This window comes from Phyllobates terribilis, unplaced genomic scaffold (genome assembly GCF_046119375.1).
Source record: "Phyllobates terribilis strain yellow unplaced genomic scaffold, ASM4611937v1 Scaffold_8__6_contigs__length_399053987, whole genome shotgun sequence".
Classification (NCBI taxonomy): Eukaryota; Metazoa; Chordata; class Amphibia; order Anura; family Dendrobatidae; genus Phyllobates; species Phyllobates terribilis.
The window spans coordinates 138,139,884-138,156,610 of record NW_027362768.1 but is presented as its reverse complement, the minus strand read 5'-3'; the positions used below and the strand labels follow the sequence as shown (position 1 = coordinate 138,156,610).

At 45.4% G+C, this 16,727-nt stretch overlaps 1 protein-coding gene across 1 annotated transcript in view; it reads left to right on the top strand.

The window, feature by feature from the left end:
- BRINP2 (BMP/retinoic acid inducible neural specific 2) overlaps window positions 1-16,727 on the top strand; it is a 418,902-nt gene that overhangs the window by 58,978 nt on the left and 343,197 nt on the right. Inside the window, exon 3 of the mRNA XM_073643360.1 lies at window positions 14,943-15,127. Within this exon, the coding sequence (XP_073499461.1) occupies window positions 14,943-15,127 (185 nt within the window). The remainder of the gene's footprint in view (window positions 1-14,942; window positions 15,128-16,727) is intronic.

Here is a 16,727-nt window from a genome sequence, read left to right as displayed (position 1 = left end):
ACCTGCTTAGTTGTCTCACTCCAGGACTCTACCTCCCTCTTGCTAATATACACCCAGGCAGAGGGGTAGCCAGGGTTTTGGTTCAGGGGGGGCGGAACTTATGAGTGGGCCCCTAACCAGGTAACCCTGATTACACCTATGGTGGCACACCCTAATAGTGGATGTAGGAGAACCTCAGCAGATGACAGCACTGTTACTGAAAATAATCTCTATACAAAGACCAGCACTGATACTACCGCCATATGGTGACATATATTGATAGATACCAGTCCTGCAGAACATATAAGAGATCACAGCACAGTTATATATAGTAACTTACAGCTGACGTTCTTTCTGATTAAATTGTTCATTTTTCCCGTCTTTTCAATCTGGCTCAGACCGACACGACAACTCCTCCATCTAGGACTCAGAGTCTCAGGTCTGCAGAGATCACAACAAAGACACATTTGACTCCTTACATTTCAGGCCCCGTCCACATCTATTCCCAACCTGCACAAACGCCTCATCCTGCTGATACCCCAATACCCAGTATACCCCAGTATAATGTCTCCTCCCTCCATAGGCAGGGTCTGTAGTATAATGTCTCCCCTCCATAGGCAGAGTGTGTAGTATAATGCCACCCCCTCATAGGCAGAGTCTGTTGTATAATGTCTCCCTCCCCATAGGCAGAGTATGTAGTATAATGTCCCCCCCTCATAGGCTGAGTCTGCAGTATGATGTATCCCCCCCAATAAGCAGAGTCTAGCATAGCATAGCGGCCACCGGGCACTGAAGGGACAGAGTCTCCCTGCTCTGTCCCGGAGTGTAACTGTATCGGCGTGCTGCGCACGCCAGATACAGTTGCACCAGCGTAGCTCCAGATGAGCCCCCTCTGAGCTCTGGGCCCGGGACAACCACCAGGCCTGGGTGTTTAAATACTTTCAGACTGATATATGGTGGCACCGGTAATATTCACCTGTTTCCTTGTGAAAGCTTGGAGCAACTGCAGTTCTTACTTCCTCTCGGGTGCTAAGAGGACGTGTGTGCAATCTCTCTGAAGTCGGCTCAAGCTAAGTTACATTCCCATGTGTCTGTCTACCTTGTTGTCTTTAGTTGTTAGTGGGGATCGACCAGTGCTCATCCCTCTTCCCTATCCAGGGCCAAGCTCTAGGGAAATACAGAGCTTTAGGTTCCTGTGTGGTGATTGGTGAGGAACCAATATAGGGACAATAGGGGGGATAGGGTGATATCAGATCAGCCTAGGAGGTCTCCACTCCCCCTTTCCCTAGTGTCTGGGCTCCCTTCCCCTCATCCCTTCATGTTGCGCTTAGTCTTTTCCAGATCTTGCTTTGATTGTGTCAGAACGGCTGCACCTAGTAAACTAAGTGATACATTGTTGGATTCGGGTTCTATTTGCCTATATCGTGCTGCTCTCAAATGAGGTAGTAAAAACCTAGTGACAGATTCCCTTTAAAGATTACAAAAATATGCTGTGAAATAGTTGAGATCACCTTCTTGTTAGTTTATGTTGTGCCAGACATCTGTAAATTTTTTCTACATTTTTGCTACATAATATTATACTTTAAGTCTCTCCTCATTTCCTCTAAGCCACACCTTTTCAGAAAAGCAATTCCCATTGTCGGGTAAGAAGCAGAAAGTGTCTAAAACACATAATAAATGTGATACAAGTCATGAAAGACAGTGTTTTGGAGAAAATTGAGACAGAATTCTGTAGCATTTAACGTGATAAATCTTCCTCTCTGTGTGATCAGGTACATGTCTAAGTGCGATTTTGTTTTTACCATAAATTGTCTTTGTGAGTAGCCACTCAAGGGCTTGTCTTGAGTGCCTCCTCTCGATTGTAGCATGTTTTTGTCTCCTTAGTCTTGCCTATTGAAATAAGGACATATATCTATCTACATTATACATGCAGAGAAAACATATATTTGTCCAAATTCCACAGTTTGCAGAGGTCCTTGAAGGTACAATAGATGTTACCTTTGCATTCAATGGAGATTGTATGCAAGAATCAGCAGGTGGCAGGGCTGGACCACACTTTTAAAGGGAATCTGTCACCAGGTTTTTGCTACCCTATCTGAGAGCAGCATAATATTGGGGCAGAGATCCTAATTATAGATTACTGAAGCTTTGATTAAAAACAGGTTTTACTGCTGCAGATCTACCAGCTTTCTAATGCTGAGCTCTGTAAACTCCACCCACACCATTAATTGGCCGTTTTCAGTGTACACTGTGGATAGGCAGAAAGCTGCCAATCAGTGATGGGGGTGGGGTTATACAGAACTCATGAATAAGGAGGACTACTAGGTTTACTAGTTCTCTAGTGATATACTCCTGCTGATAAAACAGTGAATTTATCAAAATTACAGCAAGCAGTCCAGTAAATGACACATCACTGCAACCAGGGTCTTTGCCCCTACATTATGCTGCTCTCAAATTAGGTGACAAAAGCCTCTTGATAGATAGCCTCTATATATCTACTGATGAATCATTTTTCACAGTCCAAACCATATCCTCTGTTTGCACACACGCTTCATGGTGTTTGCTCCTCATCAGTGCAAATCAAGAAGCCTGATTTGGCTGGGTGAAAAGACTTTAACAGTGAATCTAATGCAGTGTTCCCCAGCTCCAGTCCAACAGATCACGTTTTCAGGATTTCCTTAGCATTACACAGGTGATAGAATTATTGCCTGTGCAATACTAAGGAAATCCTGAAAACATGACCTATTGGTGGGCCTTGAGGACTGGAGTTGGGGAGCCCTGGTCTAATGGGTAACATTTATGCTTGTGGAAACTGCAATATTGGCTTCAGGAGACTTATAGGTCATGCTTTTTGCATACTTAAATTTTCACATGAGCATTGCATGGCCTATAAGTCTCCTTATAGCAATATGGCAATCTCTACAAGGAGGAATGCTACTCATTAGAACCCCTGCTAGAGGCCTCTCACCCAGCCAAATCAGACAACATGGTATTTCGGAGAGGAGAAACATTCCCACCCCCATGTGTGATATCAAATCCTATTTAGGGTCAGGGGTCTAACTTGGTGACACATCAAGTCAAAACTCCATAAATCACATGTACCAGTAATGTTTTTTTCAAGTAGTCCCCAATATATGGAGTTACAACGGGCATGTCAGGGTGGACTATCATTTTTTTGACCAGAAAAGAAACATGTCAAAGGTGTTTGTACTTTATAGTACCGCGCTGGTCTGTGTGGGTCGAAAGTAAAGGTTGCAATAGAGATTAATTTTCACCATAATGGCTGCATTTTTTGACAGTAGGTGGTTAAAGAATACTTTAGTAAGCGCAGTGGGAAACCATTCGTCTATCCAGATATAAACTTTGTGCTTTTTCATTAGTCATTTTGTATAAGGTCATGGGAGGTTTTATATAAAGTTTGGTCCCTTCTATCAGTTTGATCAGTCTACAATCATTCATTAAAATTCTGAAGACCAGGATTGGCAAAGCTTACACATTAATTGGTTCCTACTAGAGATGAGCGTTGTTCTACTAGAACTGTTCGCCAATCTCAAATTCGAGCTGTTTTGGGTGGTGTTCGAGCCGTTCGGCGAACACAAACAATTTGAGAAAAATTCGGCTGTTCGAGGTTATGTTCGATAACTGTTCGTGCACCAAAATCATAACTGGATTTTTTCTCAGTAATGATGAAAATTAATGTTAATACGCAGTTTGAGTGTACAGCGGGGTGGGGGGAGGGGCAGGGGATGGATCTCTGCAGGAACAATGAAGATCTCCATTTTTTTTTTCTCTTTCCCGCATTTACAGTGGGGAGGTGCAATCTGTCAGCCTATCAGCAGCGCACACACGGAGCGAAGTGCTTTTTTTCACACAAGCAAGGGCATGTGTCATTGGCAGTGTATGTCACATGTCCTTGCCCTATAAGACCAAGCCATTTTCCCCGTCGCCACCATTTTCTCACTGCTGCAGCTGCGTGTTAGACGGCACCGCTGTTGCTGTGTGCGCTATACCTTGTTAATTTCAAGCCAATTTTCGCACAAATCTACAGATAGCTTGGGAGTAGAGAATAGTTGTGATTGCAGTCCTTTTAAGGACTAGGTTACAGCATTTCCTACGACTTTTATCAGGCAGGTCTGTGCTCTTAAATAGATAGGTTGTGGGAGTAAAGACTAATTGTAATTGCAGTCCTTTTCAGGACTAGGTTACATCAGTTCCTATCAGTTTTTGCCAGGCAGGTCTGTGCCAGTGCTGTGCAAGTTTTTTTCACAGCATTTGGCTGAATCTAGCAAAGCTAATCCTTTTTGGCCTATTGCAGAGTGTGTTAGTCAGTGGAGTAGCCTATCTGTGTTGCAAGATATACCACCTGTGAATAGAATACCAATTTTTTTACTGCACCTAGTGAAGTAAAATCTTTTGGGCATAGCATCATTCTATTAGTCCATCTATACTGACCTCCATCAGGTTGCAAATTGAATATAATTTTTTTCTGCATCTAGCTCTGAAAAAATATTGGGCTTCTAGCTGTGTGTGGGACTTGTTGTATTAGTCCATCTATACTGACCTCCATCAGGTTGCAAACTGCATATATTTTTTTCTTCATCTACTTCTGAAAAAATATTGGGCTTCTAGCTGTGTGTGGGACTTGTTCTATTAATCCATCTATACAGACCTCCATCAGGTTGCAAACTGAATATATTTTTTTCTGCATCTACCTCTGAAAAAATATTGGGCTTCTAGCTGTGTGTGGGACTTGTTCTATTAATCCATCTATACAGACCTCAATCAGGTTGCAAACTGAATATATTTTTTTCTGCATCTACCTCTGAAAAAATATTGGGCTTCTAGCTGTGTGTGGGACTTGTTGTATTAGTCCATCTATACTGACCTCCATCAGGTTGCAAACTGAATATATTTTTTTCTGCATCTACCTCTGAAAAAATATTGGGCTTCTAGCTGTGTGTGGGACTTGTTCTATTAATCCATCTATACAGACCTCCATCAGGTTGCAAACTGAATATATTTTTTTCTGCATCTACCTCTGAAAAAATATTGGGCTTCTAGCTGTGTGTGGGACTTGTTGTATTAGTCCATCTATACTGACCTCCATCAGGTTGCAAACTGAATATATTTTTTTCTGCATCTACCTCTGAAAAAATATTGGGCTTCTAGCTGTGTGTGGGACTTGTTGTATTAGTCCATTTATACTGACCTCCATCAGGTTGCAAACTGAATATATTTTTTTCTGCATCTACCTCTGAAAAAATATTGGGCTTCTAGCTGTGTGTGGGACTTGTTCTATTAATCCATCTATACAGACCTCCATCAGGTTGCAAACTGAATATATTTTTTTCTGCATCTACCTCTGAAAAAATATTGGGCTTCTAGCTGTGTGTGGGACTTGTTGTATTAGTCCATCTATACTGACCTCCATCAGGTTGCAAACTGAATATATTTTTTTCTGCATCTACCTCTGAAAAAATATTGGGCTTCTAGCTGTGTGTGGGACTTGTTCTATTAATCCATCTATACAGACCTCCATCAGGTTGCAAACTGAATATATTTTTTTCTGCATCTACCTCTGAAAAAATATTGGGCTTCTAGCTGTGTGTGGGACTTGTTGTATTAGTCCATCTATACTGACCTCCATCAGGTTGCAAACTGAATATATTTTTTTCTGCATCTACCTCTGAAAAAATATTGGGCTTCTAGCTGTGTGTGGGACTTGTTCTATTAATCCATCTATACAGACCTCCATCAGGTTGCAAACTGAATATATTTTTTTCTGCATCTACCTCTGAAAAAATATTTGGCCTTCTAGCAGTGTGTGGGACTTTCTCTATTAGTCCATCTATACTGACCTCCATCAGGTTGCAAATTAAAAATAATTTTTTTCTTCATTTAGCTCTGAAAAAATATTTGGGCTTCTAGCAGTGTGTGGGACTTGTTCTATTAGTCCTTCTATACTGACCTCCAGCAGGTTGCAATTTGAATATAATTTTTTTCTGCATCTAGCTCTGAAAAAATAGTTGGGCTTCTAGCGGTGTGTGGGACTTTCTCTATTAGTCCATCTATACTGACCTCCATCAGGTTGCAAATTGAATATAATTTTTTTCTGCATCTAACCCAGCCAATAGTTTTGGCCTAATACCACAGTTTGGCCACTCAGCTCTGCTCGGTTCCCATCCATTGTTTTTTTGTGCAAACAACTCCAGAGTTGTTAATTAGTTAACCACCAAAATGAGTGGAAAAAGGCCTGCTGCTGGTGGAAAGGGGAATAGGCGTGTTGGGAAGGGGAAAAAAGGTTGTGTCCGTGGGGTAGGTGTTAAAGCAACAGTAACATCTGCAGAAGAAAGACCCTCTTCCAGCCAAACTAAAATGTCTACTTCTTTTAGCGGACAATGTGATAAGATCCCTTTCTTACGGCCACGCCAATCGCTACAAATTCCAGATGAGGCACAAAAACAGCAGGTGCTTCAACGGATATCAAGTGCTCCTTTAAGTGGGCTCTAATCCACATCAACTTCAACATCACAAATACTTCAGTCCTCAAAGGTGTCACCCCAATCGCACTTGCTTCCTCACAGCTCCCAAATCTCCAGCTGCCCGTCTGAGTATGAGGTAGAACAGATGGTTGAGTCTGCAGAGCTGTTTACTCATACTATAGCCTGGGAATCAGAGGTCGACTCCAGCGCTTCTGTGAATCCAGACGAGGAAATGATCTGCACTGATGCCCAGAATCTTTATGAGTCGGATCCAGGACCAGACGCAGAAGGTTCTGACCATAATGTAGACCCTCATTCCCAAACTGTAACTCCTGTTGGTGGAGACAATGAGGAAGACGATGATAAGACTCAAATACCTGATTGGAGCGACAACTTTAGTTTTTTGTCAGGGCAGGAACAGGTTGGCTCTGAGGACGACGGGTGTGATAACGCACAGGGTGATGATGATGAGGTTGGAGATCCCACTTACTGTCAACCCACAGTCAGCCAAGAGATGAGGTCAGCAGAGGAGGTGGAGGAAGATGCTAGTGACGACGAGGTCAGGTTGCGCCTTCCTGGACAGAGACGTAGTACTGGAAGCACGTCAACAACTGCATCCTCAAACACAACTCTGCCTCTCACCACAAGTCGTGGTGGCTCTTCAGGTCGCATGGGTGCTAAGCCTTGCATAGCCTGGGCATTTTTTCAGATCGATAAAGATGACCCAACTCGTGTTATCTGTAACATTTGTCAGCAAAAGCTAAGTAGAGGCCAAAAAATACATAGTTTGAGTACTTCATGCATGAACCGGCACATGGACATGAAGCATAAGTTGCAGTGGGAAGCTCAGTGTGCTACAATGCGGCCTAGCCGGCCGGGCCAACCACCGTCTGCCATATCTTGTGCATCCGCGGCCTCTTCATCCTCTGTGACTGGGGGGACAGCAGTCACACCTGTTTTGGGGCGCAGACCTGCCACCTCTTTACCCGCAACAGCCAGCGTGATTGGCAGGTCATCATTTTCTTTGGAGGTGGTAACACCAGCTGGTGTTGAGCGCTGTCCGACATCGATAGCACCACCTTTGGATCAAGGCAACCTAACATGTCCGCCTGCATCTTCCTCACAGACCAGCAGTTTGCCGGGGACACCCTTATCAACCCCGTCTAAGCACAATAGCCAGCCCTCGGTCCCTCAGATGTGGACAAGTAAAAGACCATTTCCTCCTAGCCATGAGAAAGCTAAGAGGTTGAATTTCACCATCTGCAAGTTCTTGGCTACAGAAATGCTGCCTTTCCGCCTGGTGGACACAGAGGATTTTCGAGACCTTATGTCCGTCGCAGTGCCCCAGTACCAGATGCCCAGTCGGCACTACTTCTCAAAGAAAGGTGTGCCTGCGCTCCACCAGCATGTCGCACACAACATCACCGCTTCTTTGAGAAACTCTGTTTGTGACAGGGTGCATTTCACCACAGACACTTGGACGAGTAGGCATGGACAGGGGCGTTACATGTCGCTGACTGGGCACTGGGTATCTATGGTGACAGCAGGACAAGGGGCTGCTGTCCAAGTCTTGCCGTCCCCACGAGTTGTGCGTCAATCCTCTTTATGTCAAAGTTCCTCCACTGCTTCTGCCTCCTCAACCTCCTCTCGGTCTTCCACCTGCACCCAAAGCCTGTCTGGTCATGCCACAAGCTTTCTAACTGCGCAGAAGGGATCCTGCACACCTCCTTACTATGCTGGCAGTAGGGCTCAACGTCATCAGGCGGTTTTTACATTGAAATGTTTGGGAAATGTGAGTCACACAGCTGAGGAGTTGTGGTCAGCTCTGGAGAACCAATTTCATGAATGGTTGTCTCCACTGGACCTGAAACCAGGGAAGGCCGTGTGCGACAATGATGCAAACCTTGGTGCGGCCCTTCACCGGGGCAATGTCACACACGTGCCTTGTATGGCTCACGTGTTGAACCTGGTTGTCCAGCAATTTTTAGTCCACTATCCCAGACTAGATGGCCTTCTGCAGAGGGCACGGTCGCTGTGTGCTCACTTTCGCCGTTCGCATCCCGCAGCTCAGCGACTTACATCTCTACAGAAGTCGTTGGGCCTGCCACTTCACCGGCTAAAATGCGATGTGCCTACCCGGTGGAATTCAACTCTGCACATGTTGCAGCGACTGTGGCAGCACCGACAAGCCCTGGTGCAATACGTTCTGACGTATAGCCTGGGCCAACGAGATCCAGAGGTGGGGCAAATCACGCTGGAGGAGTGATCTCAGATCAGGGACCTATGCACCCTTCTGCACAGTTTTGAAATGGCGACGAAGATGTTTAGTGCTGACGATGCCATTATCAGCATGACTATTCCGGTGATTTACATGCTGGAGCACATGTTAAACAGAATTCGGAGTCAGGTGGTGGCACAAGAGGAGGTGGAGGAAGTAGAGGAGGAGGAGTTGTATGCGGAAGGGCTAACATCTGCAAGGTCCAGACGGTCGGCAGCACCAAGGCGGCAGGCATGTGAGAGTGGGGGAGATGGTTTTACCAGGGCGCATGGTAGCAGCCAAACTAGTGAGGAAGGTGCAGGAGCCCAGGAAGAAGTGGAGGACGAACTGATGGAAGACTCATCAGATGAGGGAGACCTTGATCACATTTCTGTTGTGCGAGGTTGGGGGGAGAGGACAGAGGAAGGAAGCATGATTGTTACCTCGCCACCAACACAACAGGGACTTGGTGCTCCTGGATGCGCAACACACATGAGTCCCTTCTTGCTGCACTACCTGCAACATGACCCTCGAATTGTGAGAATTAGAAATAATCCTGACTACTGGGTTGCCACACTGTTAGATCCCCGGTACAAAAGTAAATTTGCAGAAATTATTCCTGCCATAGAAAGGGATGCACGCATGCAGGAGTATCAGCAGAGACTGTTGCAGAATCTTACATGTGCTTTTCCACAAAATACCAGTGGTGCACGTAGTGAATCTCACAGTTCCAACTTGCCAACCGTGGGACCGTCAAGTGTTCAGCACTCAAACCGTAACAGAACCACAGTATCTGCTGGTAACATCAATTTTGCGGAATCATTTCACCACTTTTTTAGCCCATCCTTTGCAAGGCCACAGGAGACAAGAAGTCTGACACATAGTCAACGCCTAGAGACGATGGTACAGGAGTATCTCCAAGTAAACATTGAAGCCACGACTGTGTCACTGGACCCTTGCTCTTTTTGGGCTTCCAATCTGGATAAATGGCCGGAGCTAGCCACTTACGCCTTGGAGATCTTGTCATGCCCCGCAGCCAGCGTTCTGTCTGAACGTGTTCAGCGCTGCTGGTGGTGTGCTGACAGATAAGCGCACGCGGCTCTCCACTGATAATGTAGACAGACTCACGTTCATAAAGATGAACAAATCATGGATCCGAAACGACTTTTCTACCCCTGTGTCATCCTGGGGAGAGTAAAAGCTTGATGATTGGTTAAAATCACCCTACCAACCGTTTTAAGCTTTCAAATTACTAATCATGTTTATCTGTATCTTGGCTGGAAAATAATTTGGGCTTTGTAGCAGTGTGCAGCACTGATTCTATTAGGCCATCTATAATAAGCTCCACCAGATTTAAAATTACTAATCATGTTTATCTGTATCTTGACTGGAAAATAATTTGGGCTTTGTAGCAGTGTGCAGCACTGATCCTATTAGGCCATCTATACTAAAGCTTCACCAGATTTAAAATTAATAATAATTTTTAGCTGCATCTAGCCCGGAATATAATTTTGGGGCTCCGAGATGCGCAAGACACATAAGTGCCTTCTTGCTGCACTACCTGCAGCATGACCCTCATATTGTCAGAATTCGAAGTAATCATGACTACTTTGTTGCCACACTCTTAGATCCCCCAAACTTTTCGATCAACCTTTTCATTTTAATAAAGACCAAAAAAATGGTCATTTTTGAAATTATAAGCATTAGCAGGTTGTTAGAAACTGAAATCAAACAGTTTTCAACTCAAAACTTTATTCTAGGTGATGTTACATTTTCACATAGGACCCCTTGTTCGAAAGGAGCTTCTGAACTCTCTCATCCATTGAATTTGTCAGGTTTTGGATGGTTTCTGCTTCAATTGTTTTGCATGAGGACAGAATACCCTCCCAGAGCTGTTGCTTAGATGTGAACTGCCTCCCGCCATCATAGACACTCCTTTTAATGATGCTCCAAAGGTTCTGAATGGGGTAGAGGTCAGGGGAGCATGGGGGTCACACCATAAGTTTGTCCCCTTTTATGCCCATATCAGCCAGAGATGCAGATGTTTTATGTGCAGCATGAGATGGTGCATTATCATGCAGAAAAATGATCTTGCTGTGAAATACACGGTTCTTCTTCTTGAACCATGGCAGGAAGTGCTGTTTGAGAAAATCCACATACATTATGGAGTTCATCTTTAGCGCCTTCAGGGATCCTAAAGGGGCCGACAATCTCTCTCCCCATGATTCCAGCCCAAAACATTACTCCACCTCCTCCTTGTTGGCGCTGTAGCCGTGTTTGCTTGGGGTGTCCATCAACCAGCCATCCTCCACTCCATCCATCTGGACCATCGAGCGCTGCACGGCACTCTTCCGTGAACAAAACAGTTTTGAAATCAGTCTTCATGTAATGTTTGGCCCACTGGAGCCGTTTCTGCTTGTGTGAAGTGGATAGAGGAGGTCGACAGGATGGCGTATGCACAGCTGCAAACCTCTGAAGGACCCTGCATCTTGTTGTTCGGGGGACGTTGGAGGCACAAGCAGCTTCAAAAACTTGTCTGCTGCTATGGCAAGGCTTTTTTGCCACTGCTCTTTCAACCTGACGTAATTGCATGTAGGAAAGAGTCCTCAATTTGCCCTTATCAGCACGCACACGTGTGTACTGTGAATCAGCTACATACTTCTTGATTGCCAAGACACTTCATCCTGATCATCGCACAATGTTGATTGTAGTCATGCCTTGACCTAAACACTCCACAATTTGTTGCTTCTCAGCAGCCGACACATCCTTTTTCTTTCCCATTTTGGCAGAAAATGTAGGCTGCTTAATAATGTGAGACAGCCTTCTTAAGTAGTCTTGCCTTTCATTGGACACACCTGCCAAACTAATTAGCACAGGTGTCTGCAATTGCTTACAGTGATATAAAGAGCCCTGACACACATCACCATCAATGAGTTTAACTGACAAACAAACAAATTCTTCCCTTATCACTCCTAAACACTTTTTGCATAATAATTTGGAACATAGTGTACATGTGCTTTTCCACAAAACACCAGTGGTTCACGTAGTGAATCTTACAGTTCTAACTTGCCAACCGTGGTCTGTATGGAGTTGTTCATTAAAGGGCCCAAAATTAAGATAACATAGATGGGAGAGGTCTCTATGAATAGGAATTCCTAAGTATTTGATACCCTGTGAGGGCCAGGCAAAGGGAAAGTTGGACTGGATGGAATCCTATATGGATTTGGGGAGGGAGACATTGAGGGCCTCAGACTTCGCTGCATTGATTTTAAAATTTGACCATGTAACAAAGTGATCTATTTCAGCCATAACAGCATGGATGGATATATGTGATTGAGTGATATATACTAGGACATCATCAGCAAATAGAGAGCACTTGTACTCGGTGCCTCCCACCTCAATCCACCTAATATTGGGGTTATGGCGAATTGATGAGAGCAGGTGCTCCGTCACTAGGATGTATAAGAGAGGGGACAGAGAACATCCCTGCCTTGTCCCATTGGTGATTGTGAAAGGTGATGAAAATGTTCTGACGCGCCCCCTGGGCCTTGGGACACCCAGAGCCGGACCCTTTTTGGTGGATGCTGGTGGTTGTAGTCTCCGTGGCGGCAACCCGGTTCCGTGGCTCAGGGCGGTCAAACCAGTGGCGGAACTATTTATGTGGTTTTGATGTTTAAATGTCCGACTACTCCACCCGTGGATTGCGGTCAGAGTGAACCGCCGCTCCAGGGCAGACCGCTGAGGCTGGTGTTGTGGGTGCAGCAGAGCGTAGCATAACTCCCCACGGGAGGAGTATAGCCTCAGGGCAGTGTATGCGGAGGATGGGGGTGATGGTGCAGGGCAGCAGCAGTAATGACACGGAGTCAGTGATGCAGTCCAGGGCCTTTACTCACAGTTCTTATTATCCAGACCACGTCTGCAGGTAACGGCTGCCCACGCCGTACTGTGCTCACCAGGTGAGGGGCTCAGACAACTCCCAGATAACTTTGGAGTGCTTCACAGGACCCCCTTTGTGTGTCCTTTGTCTGGCCTTTCTTACCAACCCTTCTGTCCGGCTGCCTCGGGCCTCCTCTTGGTAAACTTGGCGCCAGTTTCCCTGACCCTATGTGGTGCCTTCCTAGCGGGTGTAGCGAGGGGCTGCGCCACATAAAATGTCAGAGCCTCCGGTTTCTAGCTGAGGGTCGTTTCCTGCCTCCACTAGTTCGGGGACCGGTCTCCCCCTTTGGCCTGACCCCTCCACGCAGGTGGATTCGGGCGTGCGGTGGCGACTCGCCCGTCCGCACCCCTGAGATCCCTTCGTTCCTCGTTCCTGGAGCCTTCTCCGCTCCTCTTCCTTCCTTCTCCCTCTTCCAGGCCTGGGCCTCTGTTACTAGGCCCGCCTCCGGAGCAGAGCTCATGCAGAGCCCCTGCTCCCTGCCACTTCTGCTCAGACTTCTCTGCACTGAACTAAGATGGCGCCCACCTTTTATACTCCCTTCTCAATGCACCCAGGAACTGCTTCCTCCCTGCACCTGCACTACAGGGTTCCCCTTCCTCAGTGTTCCCTCCCCCTACTCCAGCCAGGGACAGGGACTGTCGTGCCCATCTCAGGGGCATATTGGTCGCCCTGCCCCACGGCAATGTGGTGTAATGCATGCAGGTGTCGGGTCCTGATCCACACTACATCCTTACCTGAGAGTGAGATATCACACCTCTGGGTGAGGTGCAATACCTCTGTAGCAACTGAGCCCTCAGGGTGCTACAGTTCCATTTATCTTCAGCCTAGGTGACGTATTGCGATACAGGGCCGTGATTTTGGCTATAAAAGGGTCCCCTAGACCCCTACCCCAAGCTTTTTAAGAGAATCATATATGGCGTGCCAGGAGACTCTATGGAATGCTTTCTCAGCGTCCAACGAGAGTATCTAATTACAAATTTTTAACTGCATCTAGCCCAGGAAATACTTTGTGCCTAGTAGCAGGGTCTGCTAGTCAGCGGATTATCCCGGCTGTTAAGCAAGCTACACCACCTGTAGTTTGGACACTTCATTTTTTCAAAGGAAATGCTTCGGGACCACGGGATACTCAGTGAAGAGCATCAGGAGGCACCCCAAGGCATAGGGGCTCGGACTGGCAGTAGGATGCCTTGCGGTGGACAGCCGAGCTCGATCCTTATAAAAGCTTTTTAACTGCAGCAGCTTTAGTGGACGCTACTGGAGCTGGAATTACGCGGCTGCTGGCATGAGACTTGCCCTCCAATAGATCCTTGTAAATGGATTTAAAGTGTATTTATTCAAATTAGAGAGACAATTTAAATTAAAAAGCTTAGAGCTGCCTCCACCACAGGGGGGCTCGCTCGACCCACCAGCGGACAGGCACCAGTATTGGGAGAGGGGGGCTGGCCGTCAGGGTTCACCTCGGCTCTGGCACAAACCCGGCGACACGGAGGTGGCACGGGCAGGAGCGGACTGAGCGTGTCGGCTTCTCACTTTTTGGATTTTAGAAGGGCATGGCATGCCTATATCTGTGTCTCCCCCTCCTTTTACTCCTCCACCTCTTTTCTTTTCGCATGACTATATGTACTTGTCACTTTTCCATGTGTTAGTTGTGTCTTCTGAGCAGTTTGTCAGCTTTTGGACACCTTTGAAGGTGTTTTCTATGTGTTTCTATGTGTTTTTGTTTGCCTGCCATTGGTTTTAACGGTGTTCGAAGGTGTTCGACGAACAGTTCGGCGAACACACGGGTGTTCGACGAACCGAACCGAACTCGAACACTACGGGGGTGGCTCAACACTAGTTCCTACAACACTTTTTTGCAGCATCTCATGACCATAGTAGATCATAAAACACGATCCAACACTTATCATTTTTCTTACTACATACTTTGATTTTCCATCTTGGTCATCATGGTACTTCATCGAGAACTTTCTTGCTGTGTCTAATTGCGGGTGAGTGCTCGTATGTGAAGTCTATGCTGCCTTATGATATGAGTGAACGCAATTGTAGCTACATTTTAGGTTAATAAGAAAATGCATATTAGTTGGAAAATTGGTTTAAAAACACATTAAAGTGCTCAGTAATAATGGTCCATTAGAGGCACTGCTCCATCAGTGTCTACTACTGGGAAATGGTATGGCTCTTCCATCTGTTAGATAATGCAAATAGGAAGAGCAATCAGCTTTATGTTGAGTGAATGAAATGTAATTTCTTTTTATTCGATGCATTTACTCTTGAATATTCTTCCCAGGGAGTTTGGTCGTTGGAAAGTGAAGAACATGGCACTGGAGAGTAAGGAATTTCCTAATCTAACACTAGCTCCAGAGTTTGTCCGGAACATCCGTCAGTTGGGGAGGAGACCAAGCTCGGCGCAAATCACAGAGAACTTGATAAAGAAGTATGGCACTCATATTCTGCTTTCTGCCGTGCTTGGAGGTGAGTTTAAGAAAATTATAACTAAAGTTCTTCTGGCGTGCCAAGGGCTCACCAGTAACATAAACTTTAGGGGCCCAGAGTTTATCTACAAACAAATGTGGCATTATCATAATTTACAAATTTATAATAATGAACTTTGTAGATTGTTAAATGAATAAGATGCTGCCTTTGTACATAGTGAATCAAGTGTATTGTGCCAAATACTGCTTATGTAAGATTGTGGTGGCCTACCTGAGGATTCACCTGTTCTCCAGTTGGCCAGTCCGACCCTGATTATAACCTAAACCAAATACCTCTCATTCATCAGATGCATAGAAAACAGTGGTAAGACATGCTCATTTGGTAAGGCAATATTATCCCTGAGAGACTTGCCACTCACATGCCAATGTCCTCAGTCCCTGTCCAGTTGATTATGTTTTACTCATAGATTTCCTAATATTTGATGATTTAGACATTCATTTTTTAATATCAAGTAGTTTACTAACCCATGTTCAAGCATATATGTTTGGCTGAAGATACATTTGTAGAGAACAGTATCTTTGATTATTGATTTACCATGCAATAGATCTGGCAAGTATTCCAGAATGCCTAACAAAACTATACGTAATGTCTCCTCTTTGGCTTTCATTGATAGCTCCACCGTTCTAACAGACTCTGAAATATTGTGCATGAGCAGTGTGCATGCGCCGGACTCTCCTTGTTGTGGGCTTATGTAAGTGACCACATTTCCCATAGAAAATAGAATTCTGCAATGCACCAATACAGGAATGCACATCATATGTCCAAGAATTCTCCTTTTTTGGAAAATTAACTGAATAACATCTGGAGCATATTGGAGAGGTAGCTCCTCACAAAAGGGAGAGACTTGTGCATGCACACTGCTCATGCTTGAGTTGTTGGTGCATGATGTCATTCCAAGCATACTAATCAGATGCGATGTCAGAGATTCCGGCATGTGGGAGGAGGTTCACAAGGCTCTGGTCTTGGACCTATGTACATGGCCGCTGGACCAGGTTCCCGAACATCTTTTAAATCATTACTGGATTAGTTTTATATGGCAAACGCTAGAAAACACAGCTCTGGCGGCAGTATGTGACAGCGTGGATGGTTTTTAACATTGCTATTAGTGTTGAGTGAGTATGTATCATTAACTCTTTCGGTGAGCATGCTCGGGTGCTTGCCGAGTATTTTGGCGTGCTCGACGTTTCATTCACTGTCGCTGCACCTACAAGTGTCACGCCTGTTAGACAGCTGTGACACATGCAGAGACTGCCTGTCAGACAGGAAATCTCTGCATGTGTCACAGCTGTCTATCAGCCCTGACACTAGCAGGCACGGTGACAGTGAATGAAACGCCAAGTATGCCAAAATGCTTGGTGAGTACCCGGAAAGGGTTTATGATACATACTCGCTCAACACTAATTGCTATACTTTGCCCTGGAGCAAATGTAGGAGGATTCAGTGGAATAACTTTCAGTCTGGCAGCTGAATTTTTTTCTGGTGGTAATGCCTTCCATGTTACTCATTTGATGACTGCAAGATGAAAGACTACAACCAACAATCAATTGATGTTGGTCTTACCCTTACTTGAACAAGAAAC